This window comes from Centroberyx affinis, unplaced genomic scaffold (assembly GCF_046629955.1).
Source record: "Centroberyx affinis isolate AG114_WGS23_722 - 3 ecotype Tasmania unplaced genomic scaffold, CSIRO-AGI_Caff_v1 ptg003110l_1, whole genome shotgun sequence".
In the NCBI taxonomy this organism is placed as follows: domain Eukaryota; kingdom Metazoa; phylum Chordata; class Actinopteri; order Beryciformes; family Berycidae; genus Centroberyx; species Centroberyx affinis.
In genome coordinates, this window is record NW_027281179.1 from 453,989 (window position 1) to 474,077 (window position 20,089).

A 20,089-nucleotide genomic window follows, 5' to 3' on the forward strand; every position below is an offset into this window, starting at 1 on the left:
CCAGCTATTTTGTTTAAACTGAGTGACATAATCTAGAAATACTAATACTGGTTGAGTGCTTTCTTTTCTTGTATTGAAGCATTTTTTTCTTAGTTTCTGAAAGATAGAAATAGAAACTATCTTGCTAAACAAAGAAACTATTTTAGTAGGGTCCTGTTTGATATTTCAAAGTTGTTCAATTTCATATTACATATAATTTGATTCCTGTAATTTTTAGATTGGATTACATATTAATCTCAGTGCGAGGTCAGAAATGCTAGTATATTGCATTTTCTCCTTTGAAAGCAAAATTCTCCCTGGGGAAGCATCAGACCCCTCTATAACATTTTTGGTACAGTGCATTTTTTATTTGTATGGCATTGCTGCTTTATTAGACTAGAGGACGTAACAAAGCAACAAATATTCCAGGCTGATTTCAACCCAAGATGGCACTTCAGCCACTAGTTGCCCTTTTAGAGAATTTTGCCTCTGCCTCGTTCAGAGTCTGTCCACACCACTGATATCTGTTAACTACAAAATGGCAGCTGCTAAAATTTCAATACAGAGACACCAATTCTTTAACCAATTCTGTGACTGCATCTATTTGGGGATACAGCGGCTAAAGATGGGTAAAAAAAATACATCAAAATGCTGAGTTCATGCAAAAAAAAAAATGATGGACCAGTTATCTTATTGTTATCTTATTGACCAATTATGTGTCTGTATTTGAATGGTAATATCGTCTTTAGCAACATTTGTTATATGTTCTGCATGGTTGCAGACACAAGGTCCATATGAGTTGTTGTAGAGGCACACATGAACTTATCAGGAGTCCTAATTTATGGCAACAACACAGGTTTCATGAACACGGGAAGCTTTTCATAGCTTCAGCTTAAAAATAAAACAAATCTAAATAAACTGCACTGCAAGTTTTTCACAACCACTTTTAGTTTGTTTTAAATACTGGGTTTGGCTTTGAAAATTGATGATCATTAAGAATCAATAGCCTATTTAGATGACTATCTTTTCAACCCACCTTTTAGAATCATTTTAGATTTACCGAGATGTATGATGTGGAGCCTGAAGTATGCTATTGTAATGCTCATTCAGTAGATTTTAATCTGCAATAGGTTTAATCTAAAATCTCCTTTCATCCTTTTCAGTTACTTAGGACCTTACCACAAACCTGAGACTAAATGTACTCACTAGACAACAGATGCTTCCCTCTGCACACCATAAAATAAAGGTAGCCTATCTTATTCTAAAAAATGTGACTGACTCTGGTAAAAGTGACCTCAGTCTTGCTGATGATAATAACGCTAAATGTGGTAGGTTACAAATCCTGCACACCATAAAATGAAGGCATCTCACAGTAATAAATGTGATGAACTCTGATAAAGGTGGCTAAGCTATAAATGCTTATTAGTTAAGATTTTATCTTGTTTCTTGTTTCTTGGTTCCATTTTTTTTAGCAACCATTTCAAGGATGCAGTTTTCCTCCAAGTAAACACTGCCCTCTGTTGGCCTCCCTTGACTAAACATGTCGTGCGTAAAGTTTTTTTTTTTTTTTTTTTTGCATAACCTGCCATTGGATAAGCAATCATACATGTTCACTTCTACAACAAAAGCAATTGCCTCCAGAAAATGTTCTTATTCATTTCTTGTTGATATTAGAGGGACATATTCTAAAATTAAGTGCTAAACTTACATAGCTTTTGCTGTTAGCTCACTGCATTTTTTTTTAAATATCCATGTCTGACCAAAACTTTACTTTTTTCCATTATATCTATTTTACTTGTAAATGCTGATAGGACTGATCACCGTTACTGACTGTCTGCATTTACCCCCATATGGTCGTGACCGCGCGCCTGAAATTCAAGCGTGGCGAAGACTGCCGTGAACGCGCATAGCAGGCTTGACGTCACTGAAGCGCCCTGGCTCTCTAGAGCCGCTGGTATTGCTGGCAAAAGATGGGAAAATTAGATAGACATCTATCGAGGAATTAAAAGAAAATGACCGGTTTTGCACCCGATTTCCATTCGACAAAGGATTCAATATTGACGGCAGTTTGACCTCCACCGGACAACGAGAAGGTAGTTTGTTTGGAGAGATTTCATCACTGGCTATTGTGTTAGCGAGAAAAAAAATAGAGGTTCTGCTTGACCACATAAATTGGATGGACTAGCCACCATATGTTAAACGAGCTAGGGTTACACGTCTGTGCTTTTGATATTTTGCCACTTTCCTTGATAATTACAAGATGTACAGCTAGATAGGCGAACCTTTGAATGAATAAAAGCGTAGCGTAAATGAGCAGCCCTTCAATGGAGGAGGAGGAAAAATGGATATGGTTTGGGTGTCTCCAAAGCAAAGCCTGTATGTTAACGTTAAGATTGTGCAAAAAAGGCTCTAACGTTGAATTAACAAGATAGATTTAGTCTCGATCGCACTGATCACATCAGACATCTACCTATATTGACAGACGATTATCTTTATGCATATTCAATTTTACAAGCAGGGAGGAGATTTTTTCTTTGCAGTGTCCACCATGGACAATCCCATTTTCCTTCCCTTGCTAGTTTTAATCCATAGCGTCAGCAACCTTGGAAAAAATGCTTCAAAGATTCATAATTGAGGACATATTCGTTATATAAGAACCAAATTACAGGTCTCAATCCAAACTACCACATTTGTAACGTTAACATGTAACGGTAGAAATGTCAGCCTACTGTTAGCTGGTATGTTAGCTGCTAGCAAGGCCACGCAGACTGCCAGCTAGCGTTAAATGCCTGTGGTGGAAATTTAGTTGCAAAAATAAAACTGAGCACAAAATCAGAGAGCGGTCACAGATTTTCTCATACACGAAAGCTTTTCAGGACTGCTTGAAGTCTACGCGTGTAACATTAATTAGAAAACTTAAGGGTGAAAGACTGTCCGGTGAGACTGAAATGGCTATAACGTTATATTGTCAACAGATTATTGTATTAACTTAAGCCTTAGTTAAGGCTTAGTCATTAAAGGGGTTCCCAAACATTTCCACGTCAGTGACCCCAAATATATAGGCTTTAGACCACGGATCCCACTTGCAGAGAATTTGTACTAAGGAACCCTATCTTAGAACATTTCTGTTGTTAGATGTGACTTTATACAGTTACATAACTGTCCACACTGTGGGAAGGTAACAGTGAGGACAGTGAAACCTATGAACAGAATAGCCATCCTTATACATTCTCTCCTGTTAACTTCTAAGCAGTGCACTATAAATGAAATTGAACTATTCCTCATTTTGCTGGGGATCACCTGGAACCCCTTCAAGGACCCCTGGTGGTCCCCAGACCCCCTGTTGCAAACCAGTGCCTGGTTTGTCCAGGCATTCTTCCTGATTCAGTAGGCTTTCAATTTCACCTGCAGTTGTCTTATCCACGGGTAAGAGGCACTTTATCTGTGCTACCGCTAAGCATGCAGACTGCATTTCTTATGGAACCTTGTGTTTTCTTTGCAGATTGGTGTCATATGTTTGAAAGACTGGATGTGGCGGCTCTAGTTTTAAAGAGGAAAGTCCGTCATTCCTGCCTGTCACTGAATGTGGAGAGCGAGAGAACTCTAATTTATCATGAACGTTGTGCTCGCTGACTCCAATTGAAACAGGATTGCCATCACATATTCACCAAACTGGTGATAGTCACAACCACTAAATCAGCGAGAATATATTCACACGCTTGAAATCTTCAGTTTTGCTGTCGGCTCCATTCTTCTATTTAGCAGAAGATGTACGGGAGCGCCCGCTCTGTTGGCAGAGGGGATGCCAACCACAGTGGAGGGAGAGATGCAGGTGGTAGCAGTAATCAGGGATCTGGCCGTTCCCCTCGCCTGCCCCGCTCTCCTCGGATGGGACACCGCCGCACCAACAGCACCGGAGGCAGTGGAGGCGGCCCCGGAGGACCGGGGGGCAAGACCCTTTCTATGGAGAACATCCAGTCTCTCAACGCGGCTTATGCCACCTCGGGACCAATGTACCTGAGCGACAACGAGGTTGCCATGGCAACTGACCACCTTCCCAAAAGTGGCGGGACAGTGACGACCATGGGGAGACAGAGGGTGACATATGGGTCAAGGGGCAGCAACAGCGGCGTCGTGGCAGCCAGCACTCCCAACATTGCCACCTCAGTGCCTGCCAACGCTGTGCTGCCCGGGGGCATGATGGCAGGCGACGCTCTGGCTTTTGGGGACCACCACATGGCCTCCACTGTGCCCCACTCTCTGAGGCAGGCCAGGGACAACACCATACTGGACCTGCAGGCACAGCTCAAAGAGGTATTTTGCTCAGCATTTACTTCCAGTTCACAGGTTTGCTTTTCATGGATGTGGCATTTTTGGTGAAGAGGTTGACATGTTATTTTTGACGGATAGCATGTGTTTGTGTGCCGCTTTCCTTATCCTGCTCTCTCAGGTTCTGCGTGAGAATGAGTTGTTGAGGCGAGAAGTGGAGGTGAAGGAGAGCAAGCTCAGCTCCTCCATGAATTCCATCAAGACCTTCTGGAGCCCCGAGCTGAAAAAGGAGCGAGCTCTTCGGAAAGACGAGGTTTCTAAGATCACTGTGTGGAAGGAGCAGTATCGTGTGATTCAAGATGAAACACAGGTGAGTGTTGCCTAATTCACATTTTTCAAAGTTTAGGCCGTCATAGTGCTTAGTAGACATATTTAGTATGGCAAACTGTCGTTTAATGATTGGCTGAGTAAATAATTCTCTCTGAACGCCTCAAAATTCCTGTTTCTGATCTTTTACACACATTTTATTCAATTTTGATAACTATCATCTATCAGCAAGGATCAAACATATTTGGATTGAAAAATGTGAGTTCAAAAAAAATGTAAGTACAAGTGTATTTCTCTTCCTCTCTCCTCTCTCTCTCTCTGCATAGGTTAGAGGCAGCTTTAGGAACATCTAGTTAATCCTCTTATATGCAGCTATATGCTCACGCTTAATAGATCAAAGAGGGTGTAAGTTTAATGGCTGCATTAGCATCTATGTATGTTTTAGAAATTGCTGGATGTAGAGAACAGGATAAAAATGTGGATAGGGTGTAAATCTAAAAGCTGGGTATGTGTGTAGCACGTTAACCACGGCAGAGAATAAGAAACCAACTCCAGAAGGTTGTCAGGGGGATCAGTGATGTAGTGACAGCACTTTTCATTTAAAAAGGAAGGATTTTAGTTTGTGTGCCTGAAAGAACATTTAGCCTTGTTTTATCTCTTTGGTTCATAGTGCTGGTGGAAAGTAATGCAGCATATTGGAGTTAAATGATTAATCAGATTGATGGGCATTTGTATTAAATGTCATACATTCCTCTTTAAAGGAAATGTATACCAAAACTGAAAACTCGCTTCCAAAATCACTTTTCTTATTTTTCTTCTGGGATGGGTATTTAACATCAAGCGAATGAGAACAGCCTTATAAGAATTTACCAAGTTCTTATTTCATACCAGCTGCTTTAAACGGGTATGAAAATTCTCGGCTTCAGTCTTCCACACTCTCACCTCTATTCCGTAGTTCTGCTTCTGCCTCTCCCATACTCTCACCCTATCAATCCCCCTCCGTTCTCTTTTCCCTTTTTCTCCTTTCCATGATTCTCTCTCCCTGGCCTCCAGATCCTTAGTGTAGAGATGCTGGATTTGCGTTGAGCCTAATTCCCTGTTAGGCACTGTATGTGTATGTGTGTATATGTGCATGTATGCACATATACACACGCCTATGTCTCCAGGTTTAACATTTAAATGTATTTAATAAGAATAATTGAGAATCAATTTTTAAATCCACATATGTTGTGGAAATAGTGCAAATTTAGTTTGATTATTGAAAAAAAATGATGTGTCCTTCACTGTGAATCTTCAGTGTTTTCTGTTTGCATCCTGCCAGAGGTCTAATCCATTAATGACTATAGTGGAGTGGATGGGCAGATCTGTATAATTTGCTGTTTTCACTCCTGCTGAGTCACACAATCACACTGTGGACTAATTCCCAGTAATGCCCCACTAGCGCAAGGCTAATCAGTGGGGGCTGTAATTTAAAGATGTCTGCTTTCCTATGTTGGCCTCCTCCGCCCACGCATGCACACATGCAAGTGCAATCATGGACACACACACACACAAACACACATAGGCATCTGGCTAATTACCCCTTCTGTTAAACTGAACGCCCTCATGGAGCGAGGATCCAGTTGACTGTGCATACGTCTGTGCTTGTATGTTTACATGTATGCTTCTGGGTCTCTTTCTATGTATTCTGTCATGTTGTCATTTTGATGTATGACTCTGTGCTTGCTATACTGATATGTGCGCTGGCCACATCATTCTCAAAATCCCTACTATAAGACGTTTATCCCCTTCATCCTCTGTGATAAGTGACTGCTATTACCTAGCCTCTAAATGCGCCTCGCTGTGAAATGGCTGTCATCTTCCTTTTCCCAGTAAAACAGGACAGACACTCGGCTAATTACCATCAGTTATTGCTTACTAAACGTTACTTGCCACACTGCTAAAATATCCCATTTATCATGTCATGCTGTGAAATGCTAATGATGTTTCATCAAGTAATATGATAGTGGATGTGAGTGAAGCAGACATGAGATTATAAGGAAAAGAGAGGGAGAATTAAAGATGGAGAACATATGTACCTCTGTCTATTTATGTTTGGCTTTTTTATAGTTTGTCCAGTCTGTGGATGTATCTGTACCAGAGCATTGGTTCTGTGTGCGCAGTGTGTTATGTGTTGTGACTTACCGCAAGCTTATCTGTTTGGATCAGTATAGTTAGTGCATCACATCTCTCTTTATGCTCTCCTCGCTCTGAAACGCCTGACTGTTGTCTCTCCTCAGGCAGAGAGCGAGAACATAGGGGGGAGGGAAGGAGAAGGTGTGTGTGTATGTGTATATGTTGGGGGGGGGGGGGGGGTGATCGGTGCAGTCACAGCAGTGAGTCAGCCTTAGTCACAGGGTGGAGGGGGTGATGGAAAGGGAGGGTTAGTGAGAGGAGAGGTGAGAGTATTGGAGGGAAGAGATAGGGCGAACGAGCAAAGTAGGTGGATAGTGTGCGAAACCGGAGAAAGAGAGGAGAGAATGAGGAAGGAAGGGGACTGGAGGAGGAGGATAGCAAGAAACGGAGGCAGACACTGACTTCTCTCTTTGTTCTGTTGTCTGAAAAGGCTCACAGCTGGTTCAGACCAGAGAGTGTAATACAGCATTGTGTTTCTGTCTCACAGCAGCTCTGCCAAGTGCCCGTGGCTTCAAATGCCACAAACAATGCAATACTATACTGGGCTGATTGTGTTTCACCACTTGTATTTCTCCGGGCACGAAATGTAAGACCGTCCACAAGGCCCGGCCACGATGAGTGCACCTTTCACGGCATCACTAAATTTTCAGTCATGATCACCGGCTGACTTTAGCAGCTGTAACACAATATTCTGCCAGGAGCCATTCCCATGAAGAGGGATGGTTGATTTGGCTATGATTTTACCGGGGTTGATGAATACATTCCCATCACTCCACAACAAAAGTTAGCAAACAGACAAATGAATAGATGAAGTTTATGGTCAATGTAATGCACATGCTTCCCTTTTCCCTGTCCCTAGCACCTCCAGATGACTGTGCAGGCCCTTCAGGATGAGCTGAGGATCCAGAGGGACCTGAACCAGCTGCTCCAGCAGGACCCTGCCAGCCAGGGTCGTGACCTGGCCCTGACCTCTGAACCCACAGAAGAGAACTACCGGCGGCTGCAGGGCGAGCACGAGAGGCAGGCCAAAGAGCTCTTCCTCCTGAGGAAGACCCTGGAGGAGATGGAGCTGAGGATCGACACGCAGAAGCAGACCTTGGGAGCCAGAGACGAGTCCATCAAGAAACTGCTGGAGATGCTGCAGAGCAAAGGTAGGTGTCCTACTGAAAATAGTCATACAGATGCACTCAACCAGTAGACATGGTTTTTAGACATTTAGCCACCTATCTTATCCAGAGTGACTCACAATGAGCGAGCAGGTAGGGGTTCAGTGTCTTGCTTCAGCACACTCTGATAGGACACATAGCTGTTGATGGACAGATCGACTGTTGTGGGCATTGAACCTGTGACAGGACTGTCTTTCTAGCAACTCGGCAACCCTGTTGCCCTTGCAATAGTGTTTTTATGGTAACAAAATTGTTGTAATGGTTGCTTTCCAGGACCATCTGCCAAGGCGTCAGAGGAGGACCAGGAGCGGACCAGGAGACTGGCTGATGCAGAGATGCACAGGCATCACCTTGAGAGTTTATTGGAACAGAGAGACAGAGAGATCGGTGCACTAAGAGAGGTACCGTCCAGAGAAACCATGGGAGAGATAAACGAGATGTTATAGTTGACCAGTTATTATGGTTCCCCCCTTTTATTGTCTTCCCTGATACTGCACCAGCGTTGTCTCATACCTGCCATATTTGTTCTTCATCCCTTCTAACAGGAGCTGCACCGCCGGTACGAGGGAACCCCTGAGTCCACCAAAACCAAGGCTCTACAGACTGTCATCGACATGAAGGTGAGGATTTTGTGTAGAAAAATATTGTGTGTGGGTGTGAGAGTATGCGAGCGGTGTGTTCATGTATGTGTGCATGCTATGCGTGTTAACACCTTTCTTCATCAACCTCAGGATGCTAAAATCAATTCAATGGAACGGGGTCTGAGGGACATGGAGGAGGAGCTGCTGATGTTGAAATCCAACGGACTTCTGAGCTGTGAGGAGCGTCAAGAGGAGATGAAGCAGATGGAGGTCTACCGCAGCCACACCAAGTTCATGAAAAACAAGGTCAGGGACAACATGAATTGAGTTAGTTTGCCCAGCACTTGTTTGAACAAACTGCTGTAATTCTGGGATGGATCATACTTGGAATCTTAAATTCGGATAGTGATATTTGAGCTCTCAAAAAATAACAAGTTCTCTAGCGTTTCTGTTGGCCTAAAAATAGTCTTGTCTTTCTTGAGTTTAATCTTCATCCCTCCTTCCTCCTCCGTCTCTTCTTTTTCAGATGGAGCAGGTGAAGCAGGACCTCTCCAGGAAGGACACCGAGATGCTTGGTCTGCAGACCAAGCTGGAGACGCTCACAAACCAGTTCTCAGACAGCAAGCAACACATCGAAGTCCTCAAAGAATCCCTCACTGCCAAGGAGCAGCGAGCTGCCATTTTACAGACAGAGGTACAGCATATACACGTTCACGCACTCTCACACGGAGGACTTACGAACAATATGGTGTAAAGCAGTCGGAAAGGGAAGGAAGGCTTTTACACACTTGCACCCAAGAGCTGCCCAGAGCTGCCACAGTATTGTCAGCCTCTGTGCAGCTGCACTGGAGCAGTTACGGGTTCAGTGCCTTGTTTAAGGTCACTTAAATGGTATTGTTGAGGGACAGTTTTTGACCTTGGTTTTAAATTAGTGAGCAGAACAGTTGTCGTAGCCTGTGGCTGTTCTCAACTGCTCCTCTCTGACCTTTCCTGGCCAGGTGGATGCCCTGCGCCTGCGCCTGGAGGAGAAGGAGACAACTCTGAATAAGAAGAGCAAGCAGATACAGGAAATGTCAGAGGAGAAGGGAACACTCAATGGGGAGATCCACGACCTCAAGGATATGCTGGAGGTTAAGGAGCGCAAAGTCAATGTGCTACAGAAGAAGGTGAGGCCAATACATTTGGACTAGGAGTCTTTTAAAAAATCTTGTGAATGTATGAAATGACTGCAACGATGCATCCATCAACAAACGATGCAGTCTCCTGTGTTTGGCGTCCATTCTGCCTGACAGTGGGTTCGCGTGTGTTCTCTCTTCAGATTGAGAACCTGCAGGAGCAGCTGAGGGACAAGGAGAAGCAGATGAGCAGCCTGAAGGAGAGAGTCAAGTCTCTGCAGGCAGACACTTCCAATACTGACACCGCTCTAACCACATTGGAGGAGTCCCTCGCAGAGAAGGTGTGTGTGTATGTCTGCGTACAAATTTGAGTTTGTATTTGTCTGTGTGTTCATTTGTGAGGATGCATGTGTGGGTGATTGATTGGTTATATTTGTGAGGGCAGCGTGTGTCATCGTTTCCTCTGCCTCCTCCCAGGAGCGCATCATTGAGCGTCTAAAGGAGCAGCGAGACAGAGACGACCGGGAGAAGACGGAGGAGATTGACTGTAGCAAGAAAGAACTGAAAGAGCTGAAGGAGAGACTGAGCACACTGCAGGGAGACCTGTCAGACAGGGAGGTGAGAAACGGATGCAGAAACACGGCGTCACACAAAGACAGGCAGACTTTTTACCGTGATTCTATTAATACAGCGAGACCTTGCTGTCAGAAATAGACATCAGTGTTTTTTTTTCCTTAGTCACACTTTGTGATGAGTCATGGATGCCTATATTGGATCTAACAGATTTTCAATGTTCAGCCCCATGCTCTATCAGTTTGGATAACGTGGAACGAGTTTATCTGTACATATACGTGTGTGTGTGTGTGTGTGTGTGTGTGTGTGTGTATGGGTCCAGACCTCTCTATTGGACCTTAAGGAGCATGCGTCGTCCCTGGCCTCCTCAGGACTGAAGAAGGACTCCAAGCTGAAGAGTCTGGAAATTGCCCTGGAGCAGAAGAAAGAGGAGTGCCTCAAAGTAGAGAACCAGCTCAAGAGAGTGAGATGCCACAAATTTAAAAACCAGGCAACTGCTGTGGCTTGCTCCACACAACATGATGCTACTGCATGTTCACGTTGGATGATTATGTCATAGATTGAAAATTGGTCTGCCTATTATATTTCACTTTACCTTACTGATCCCTGCCTGCTGACACTGTAGTGAGTCCAGCTGCTTGCTAACTGGTATCTTGTCCCCCTGTCAGGCTCAAAACGCAGCCCTCGAGGCTCAGGCCAACACTGAGCTGGCCGAGCGCATCAGCAACCTGGAGCAGGAAGTGGCCCGCCACAAAGAGGATTCTGGGAAGGCCCAGGCTGAGGTGGACCGCCTGCTGGAGATCCTTCGAGAGATGGAGAACGAGAAGAACGACAAGGACAAGAAAATCAATGAGTTGGAGAGGTGGGCGTACACGTGTGTGTGTGTGTGTGTGTGTGTGTTGGTGTGCAAGAGAGTGTGGGGGTGTACATGTGTCTGTGTGTGTTTATCTTTGGATGTTCAGGTGGTGGACAAAATAACAGAAACACCTAACAATATATGAATGATGCCCATCACCAGGCATCACCGGAAATAGCATCTTTTCATCATGTACAGTTTTTGTTGTGTCTGTGTCACAGAGGTTTTGATTCAGTTCTGTGGTAATTTTTCAGGCTGTGGTTTTGTGATGTTTAGCAGCTATCCTGTTACGTGTCTATGAGTCAATCCCTGTTGGTGAGCTTTGACTTGTCACCACTGTTGATGCAGTTTGTCTATATTTGGCATATATTGTCATTTAGTTTTTGAGGCTGTTGCCCTTATGATAATTTGGCAGCTTTTATCACCCATGCACCTGTAATTTGGATGCCGACTACTTTGCCTCTTTGGCCATGGTGGTGTTTTGGTTATTTTGTCCACCCACTGTGTGTGGTGGCCTGTGTGAGCTTGTGAGACATCGGAGACAACAGAGACGCCACATAATCCTGGAGCTGATCTGTATGAGGTCTCTCCTCTTCTTCTCTTCTTTTCTTCATATTTTCTCATCTTCCTGGTGTCTGAATCTGTTTTTCTCTTTCCTGCCTTCTTATCTTTACACTGGAAATCTCTCACCTCACCAGTTTGGCCTCCAGGTTAGTATCTGCTCTTCCTCTCTCTCTTCCCTCCCCTGGCCTTGGCATCTTTATCTGTTTCTTCAGAATACTGCCCCTCTTGCCACATTTCTATCCCTTTTTTCCACAAACATTTTCCACCTCTCCACCTTATGGTGAGCTACACGCCTCTGCCTTGTCATGACATATTTCAACTCTTTGTTCTGCCTTTTACCCCTGGTCACTCTCAATTTTCCTCTTTTGCCTCCTCATTGATCTCTCTCTTTCACCTAGTCAAGTGGGACTCTTAGCAGGCCTGTGTCACCTCATGCTAAAGCAAGTCTCTAAGGCTATGGTTACACTTGTCATTTCAATGTGATAATTTATTTATTTATTTGACCCGATTATAAAGGTCAGCTTTTATGAGATCATATGTCCACATTTGACCTGAAAATGTCTGAAATGTTTGCCGTCTGTGGCTGTATTTACTTGGGATGCACTGATCGATCGGCCACAGATCATAATTAACTAATAAACATTCATGATGATATCATGACTGTTTCAACTGTCCGATCAAAAAATAAAAAAAAGTTTCAACTGCTGGATCAGGAAACGTGTGCCGTATAAAGTATGAACCAATTTGTGGCAGTCAGCAGAACATTAGTAGTGTAGGCATGTCGTCCCTCTGGCACTGACAGTTCAATTCTGATGCTGTTTTGACTTTCACAGCCTATGTTTGTAGATTAGAACTGTTTAATACATTGGGCAGAAGGCAGAGCCTATGCTGCCGCAATGAAAAACTGTTCATAATTTCAATCTGCCATCGGCTGACCACACTATTCAAAAATCTGCAATCTATCGGCCCCAGAAAACCTGAACGGTGCATCCCCAGTATTTACTTCAACATTTATTTGCAGAACGTAAGTTGCATTGACATGTCAAGTGGAACCATAGCCTATGATGTGTGTCTCCAACAAGAGAACACATCTAACCCTGTCGTCCTGTATCCCATGATGCCCCTGTAGGCAGATGAAGGACCAGACGAAGAAGGTGGCGTCTCTGAAGCACAAGGAGCAGGTAGAGAAGAGCAGGAACGCTCGACTCATGGAGGAGGCCAGAAAGAGGGAGGACAACATGTCCGAGAGCTCCCAACAAGTCAAGGTGAGGCGTGTGTGTGTGTCTCTTGAACTGTATGGACCCTACGATGGGAGTCACTTGACGTTTTTCCAGCACTGCCTTGCTCGGTGCATCTCTAACCATCTATCCTTCGACTCCTTCCATCCCCATCCCTCCTGTATCGCAGGACACTCTGCGTCTGAAGTCGGAGCGCATAGAGGAGCTGGAGGAGGCGCTGAGAGAGAGCGTTCAAATCACTGCTGAGCGAGAGATGGTGCTGGCACAGGAGGAGGCGGCCAGGTCGCTCCAGGAGAAACAGGTACACAACACCCTCCTGCCCACACACACACACACACACACACGCACAAAATATTGGTCAACCCACAGGACTGCACACATGCATTATGTAAACACACAAATATACTCTTAGTAAAAATAGAAGAAAAAAAGCACCTTCATATGGAGTCTTCCTCCCTCACCTTTCTGGTGTGGTTGTATTGTTTCTCATCCTTTCTTCACTTTCCTCCTTTCCTCTCGCTTTCTCCTCTTTCTCAGTTTTTCTCAGCTTTGCTTCTCATTTTCTCTTGTTTTCTCTCTGCTACACACTGCCTCTCAGAAGCACTCACTCAAACCAATGCATGAGTCCAACCACGCCCACTTAACGTGGTCTAAGGTATGAGTCCAGTGTGTGTCACCTCCATCAGTGATCAGCAACACTTATTTGTCAACTGTTCTTGTGTTTACCTGCTGTTTGCTTACAAAACATAACTGTGCTTGCTAATCTATCGGCACTTACATCAAGCAGCCAATAAAATCGATCATTTGGTGATGAATTATTCACTCTTTTGGTCAATCAATTGCAATTAAAGTACACATTGATGCAAAATAACGGCACTCTTGTGCCCTTTAAAGTAAATGGCAGGTAAATAAAATTTAGTGCTGTAGTTTAATGGTACATTTTGCTCTGACCTGTGTCATGGCAGACCCCCAGTCCCTTCCCAACAGTCTACATGAATTCTACTGCCCCTGCCTCTTATTAGAGCAGCTAATATTGGCAACTCATCAAAAAATGTCTTTACTTGAAGAAAAGCGCTATGCTTTCACTGATGGATTTAGGTCATCTATTTTTACTCTGTTCATGCTTCAATTGTTTGTGTGTGTGTGTGTTTGTGTGTCCAGATGGAGGAGCTGCTGGGGGCTATGGAGAAGGTGAAGCAGGAGTTGGAGTCCATGAGGGCCAAGCTGGCCTCCACCCAGCAGTCTCTGTGTGAGAAAGAGGCACACCTCACCACCCTGCGAGCTGAGCGCAGGAAACACCTGGAGGAGGTGCTGGAGATGAAGTAAGCGACAGACGCACACACACACACACACATACACACACACACAGAGTAAGGTGGAATAGACTCTAGATTATTGATTTGCTACCTGCATGTTCTAAAATGTCATCCAATTCTGGCCATCTCCTGTTGGCTGGATGATGGTGTGCAATGAATAATAAATGATAATTGAGCTATTTACTTGTGTGGTTAAATGCCATCTTGTTTTGTCCCCACCTCACAGGCAGGAGGCGCTGTTGGCTGCCATCAGCGAGAAGGATGCTAACATCGCCCTGCTAGAGTTGTCCTCCTCCAAGAAGAAGAAGACCCAGGATGAGGTGGCTCTGCTGAAGCGGGAGAAGGACAGACTGGTGCAACAACTCAAGCAGCAGGTGGGAGGGGCATCTTTCTCCTCTCCTTGTACTCTATCCTTGGAAGGGGCACAGGATTCAGGCATTTCATGAGTTCAGAGAGCTTGAAGTTGGGGAACAATGCACACTGGCCATCACATTACTTTTCAGTTACAAAATAGTTTGTTTAATCACCAGGCAGGGTCCAAAATTACCACCAGTCAAGCGCCAAATGCCGGTAAAAAGTGTTCGCTCGTTCACTTTTTAAGACAATACCATTTGAAAGCCTCAGTTATATACAGTCTTTCGTCTTTTCCTGTTCTCAAACTTTGTCCCTGCTGACCACGGTACACTCTCTCCGACTGTGAGCCAATCAAATCAAATCAAAGCAAAACAATGGCTCTGTATCAAACAGGCTCCTGATTGGCTGGCTCTACACTAGTACTAGCGTCTAACTTAAATTAAAACTGAATCTGTTGTCTTTTTATTGAGTGTTTCACACAGCACCTGATTCTATACACTAAATAGCATTGGAAATGGCTAGTGTGACACATTTCTCTGGAAGATGTATATTTATTATTTTGGCTAGTAAAAATATTCTTGGCAGGTAATTTTGTTTGTTTACCAGTCCTGAGCAGATGAGCCAAAAACCTAATTTCAGACACTGCTACCAGGCACCATGTTGTGACTGCATTCATAGGAGGAACGTTTTCCATCTCATCTTCAGATTTCTCTTTTATCGCACTCTGATTCTCTCCTCTCACTTCTCTCTCTTCTCCATTTTACAGAAGTTGTTTCTCTCCCTCTTTCACTTACAGACTCAGAACCGAATGAAGTTGATGGCAGACAACTATGAGGACGACCATCTGAAGACCGCTCCTGACCAGACCAATCACAAACCCTCTCCAGATCAGGTAGCTTACCTAGCTTGGTCCATTTTCACTGTAATAAGCTCTAAAATTTCTGTAATTTTCTCCTGTAATTGATTGGTTAATCTGATGATGATGATCATTTCTGTGTTGTTAAGCAGGTTGTTTGCCTAATAGCCACTTTGACTCACAGGAACTACATTCTCTTTCTGACAGATAAACTGAAGTTTTTTCTTTTTTCTTTTTGGTCTGTATACACACTAACCAAATGTTCCTTTCTAATGCTGCGATTGGCTTACCCTGTGCCTAATAGGATGATGAGGAGGGTATTTGGGCATAGCCAACTTTTTGCCCTCCCCCCCTCTCTCTCTCAGCCATTTTGTTCAGAAGGGTGAGCACGTATGAAAAGCCAGACCAATCAAACCTTTCTTCATCGCTGCTCCATGGCATGTTTACTCATCTTCCCCTCCTCCACTCATTTGTGTTTGTTTTGCTCTTGTGCCGTTCTTTCCTCCGTGTCATGTTATGCCTTTTTTTTTTATGTTGATTGTGGGTGTCGGGGTTGTTTTGGTGTTGTACATTAATTCAGCCTTTCTATGAGAGCAAATCTCACCACTCATCCTGTGCTTTAGCACTGTTGAGACTTATTGCTTTTTAGTGGCTTATGGGATAGGGATCAGAGTGCGTGCACAAGCTCAGAGGATGAGGTGATTTTTATCCTGGCTCAGTCTCATTGCCTCACACTAGAGCATCTTAGCTTTGCACACCACCGCTCTGACGCTGATGATTAGCTCCTGACATTTGCCCTGCCATATGACCCACATGCACATTCACTCACACACAAACAGGTGTTGCATTGGATAACACCTTTAGTGGATGACGAGACATAATCACTGGTGAAACACCTGCTTAACCAGCCACTTGATCGTTGAGCTCTACATGTATAAATAACAGTCTATAAATACACTATATCCATGCACATTAATAGATGCTAATATATCTGTACAAGTTCCATCTAAATAAACAGAAACAAAACATGATGTGAGATGATGATGCTGAGTTTGGTGATATGTTCAGAGGCTGTCCATGCATGCAGATGATGATTTTTTTTTCTCTCAAATGTTTCTGTTTTGTTGAGTTTGATGTTTGTGTTTTCATGCAAGTGGGGCCTGGTGCTTGGTTCTTTCATTGTTTTTCTGTTTACAGCATAGCCATTCCTTCATTATACCTCTAGGTCAACAGTGTTTAGTCTAAAGTTAATGGGGGTTTTATTTCTTCCGTTTTTCCTTTATTTATCTGTATCCCTTACCCCTCCCTCTGCTTCTAACCATCCTCTCTTCTCTCCTCTCCTCTTTTTTTGCCCCTCCCTGCCACCCTGCAGATGATTCCCCCTCTTCTAGCCTTGTCCCAGAACCGCAGTAAGCTCAAGCTCTACATTGCCCACCTGACCGACCTCTGCCACGACCGTGACCCCAGCATCCTCAGCCAGCTCACGCCGCCCTCTCACTATCACCAAAGCGACCCCCCAGACTGGGAGGAGGAGCTTCAGAAGATGAGTATTGAACAGGTACTAGAGGAGCTTTCAATCGCACTATTCACTCACTTTTTCATCTCTCATCTCTATCTATTTCCAAACACATAGACACACACTGCAATCCCTCCGTCACAATAGCTGGATTTTCAACCAAGTATTTCTTATACGATTCAAGATGTATCAAATAAGAAAGACTGAACGGAAATTTGTCCAATAAATAACGGCATAGTGTAAGGACCCTTTCCATTTTTTCTGGATGTGTTTTCTGATGTAGCTACATACTATGTTCAAGAAGCCTATTTATTAGCTTCAAACCAGCTGATGGAAGCGCACCTAAATTAGCATTTTATTGTTTGGGACAACACAAAAGTTTGTTAAAATTTCACTTGTCAGTTGGATGGCAACTTGGTTAACTGTAAACTAACCCATGTGCTGTCCCCCCCAGTTGGAGCGGGAGCTGGAGGTGTGTGAGAAGGAGAGCGGGGAGCTGCAGGAGTACGCAAACTCTGTGCTTCAGCAGATCGCCGACTACTGCCCCGATATCCTGGAGCAGGTTGTCAACGCCCTGGAGGAGTCGTGCTGACCTCTGACCTCAGACGCAACTGGCCAAACCATGATCTTCATACGACCTTCAGCTGAGCCCAGATGCCCTTCTTCAAACCTCCACAGGAAGGGTGGGGCGTCATCTCGCACCCATGAGCTCTTCCTCCTCCTCTCCCTCCCTCCCTCCCTCCCATCAAGTGCTTTCCTGTCTCATGTGTCTCTGCATAACGTTACTCTGCCTAGACTGCTTCATTCACAGCAGGTATTTATGGCCAGATCACTTGACCCAGGCTCTGTTTTAGTCTTCTTCTACATCTTATATTCTTCTCGAGTTAAAATGGGTTAGTTCTTTCCTCATGTGAGGCAGGAAAGCACTTTGTCAACTGAAAACTCAGCATCCTGAGGAGAGCAGAGAGACGCTGAGCTCAGTGGGTGAATCGTGGAGCCATGTAGATGCTTGTTGTTTTGTTTATCTTTTTGCCAGTGTTCCCCAAGTAGTGGGTTGGTACCCAATCGCTGTTTATCGCCAGGTTTTAGTGTTAGCAGTTTGAGACCGGCTAGAGATATAGCTATTGGTGCCGATCATCTGAACACTTGGGAAATACTGCTTTTAACCAAAAAATGGCGCATGTTCTCCAAATATTTCCTCTCACAGTTTAGCATTGTGGATCTGTCCTTTTAGCTAGGATTAGGTTCTAGGTAAGTTCTACTGCGTATTCTGTGGTTGGGTTATAGGCATAAGAAGAGGATCCAGGCCTCGACTTTGATACAGATCAAAGGGAAGCTTTAAGTTACACAGTATGTCCTCAAATTAGGATGAGAGAGAGAGATAAAAGCTTTTATTCTTGGTGAAGCATTGATTTCTAGATGGTTTTGCACACAACGTCCACTTGTTTGAGGTATGCAATGTTGTTTCTTTTCAGAACGTTCTAGTGGCCTTGGAGCATGCACAGAGATCAGTACTGGACCTAATGCAGGGATATTTATTCCTCTGTACTATTGGTGCTAAGGCATGATGTAAGAATTTTCGATCTGATCCACTGACCATTCAATCTCATCCAAAGTTTCTAGAGATGTTACTTAAAGCCCACCTAAACATTATTTTGTTGTTGACTGAATCACTGAAAAATGCAAGTGATGCCCCTTTCTTGTATTTTTCAAATCACTTACAAATGCAAGTGATGCCTCTTTATTGTATTTTTTGAAATCTTCAGGGCTGAGGTTTTTAATTACTATGATAGTGCATCTACATTTACAGGAAATGAAAGTCACTTTTCAGCAGATTTTGACTTTTTAGATCAGTTTGTAAATAACGCGATAATTAACACGTGCAGTGACTGAATAAAGGTAATTAAGTGGAAGATGTTGTGCATTCTTTAAAAAAATCTGAAAAGTTAAAAGCAGTGCAGTTGTCTTTTGTGTGTGTCTAATTTTGTCTTTAAGACAAAATGTGTGTGTGACAGTACTGCCATAACTTGCGGAAAGTCATGTTCTATAGAGATATATATATATATAAATATATATATATATAACACATATATATAAAAATATGTTTACCATATGGATATGCATTGAATGTTTGCACAGAATCTTGAGGAGCAAGTTGCTCTGAACAAAATGGCCGTCAAGTTAGTGTCCTCAGCAAAAACTGAGGGAGGAAAAGTGTCAAAAAAAAAAAACTTTTGTAAGTGTCAAAATAATGTGTGAACTACAAATGTTTTCAAACCGTGACTGTGTGATGGGAGAGTACTTTTCTTGCATTTATTTCTAATAGTCATTTTTATATATTTTCACCATATGGTGATGTAAACGTATTATCCTGAGATTCCAGTGTTTTGTTTTGTTTTTCCCTGTTATGTCAAGGGTTTTGTTGGTGTGCGAGTGGGGTGATGTCAAAGGCAGACCATGCCTGATGGACAAAAACAAGTCTCCAACCATGGCTCTCCTGCTGTTGTTAGTGGATAATAATGTTACAGAGCATTTCATTCAACTGTGTGCAACCATATACGTCCAAGAAAACAGATGAAGCTTTCTAACAAAACAACTTGCTATGTGTGGATGACTTTCAAATCCATTGGAAAGGATTTGGAAAGTGGGCTAGCCATCTCTGATATTGAATGTCCCCAAAACAAACCGATATGGACATTATTACACAGTGTCATGAAGAGATTAGAAAGCTTAGTAGAACTAATCAGGAAAAACATCATTTTGTGTCATGGCTTCTTCATTATGAATGCACCACTTACCTGGCTCTGGAGGACCTGAGTTGGATGCTGTCTTTTGCACTTGTCTGTCGACCCTCTTAGAGTACAGATGGCATCTTTCTCCTCTCCATCCCTTTTAATCCCTAATCTTTCACCACTCACTTCTGAGAAAGAAGGAAGCATTTTCAAAGTGTTCAGTTCCCTTATTTTGGCCTGTGTATCCTCGTCCTTGCCTTAATGTCTTGTCATCTTTTTTTTTTCAAAACTCTTCATTCAGGAACACAGAGCTGATTAAGGGGCTTCTATCAAGTTCATGGTGATATTTTTTGTTTACTTTCTTTTGCATTTGTAAAAGAAATGTACTGCCTTCTGTCTTTTCGTGTTAATAAGAATCAAACTGTGTAAAAAGAAAGCAAAACAGACATGTTTGTGAGTAATTTGGATTTTG

The 20,089-nt window shown here is 43.4% G+C and overlaps 1 protein-coding gene across 1 annotated transcript; it reads left to right on the forward strand.

Moving 5' to 3' along the window:
• Positions 1–1,943: 1,943 nt before the first annotated feature.
• Positions 1,944–20,089, forward strand: LOC139659427 (ELKS/Rab6-interacting/CAST family member 1-like). The gene is made up of 20 exons (XM_071537700.1): positions 1,944–2,072; positions 3,482–4,293; positions 4,430–4,618; positions 7,610–7,901; positions 8,190–8,317; positions 8,462–8,536; positions 8,648–8,803; positions 9,024–9,191; positions 9,496–9,663; positions 9,816–9,953; positions 10,090–10,230; positions 10,508–10,648; positions 10,854–11,047; positions 12,735–12,870; positions 13,013–13,144; positions 14,005–14,165; positions 14,386–14,533; positions 15,310–15,405; positions 16,742–16,927; positions 17,340–20,089. Exons 2-20 carry the CDS (start codon positions 3,748–3,750, stop codon positions 17,475–17,477), a joined length of 3,333 nt encoding a protein of 1,110 aa, XP_071393801.1. The 5' UTR covers positions 1,944–2,072; positions 3,482–3,747; the 3' UTR covers positions 17,478–20,089.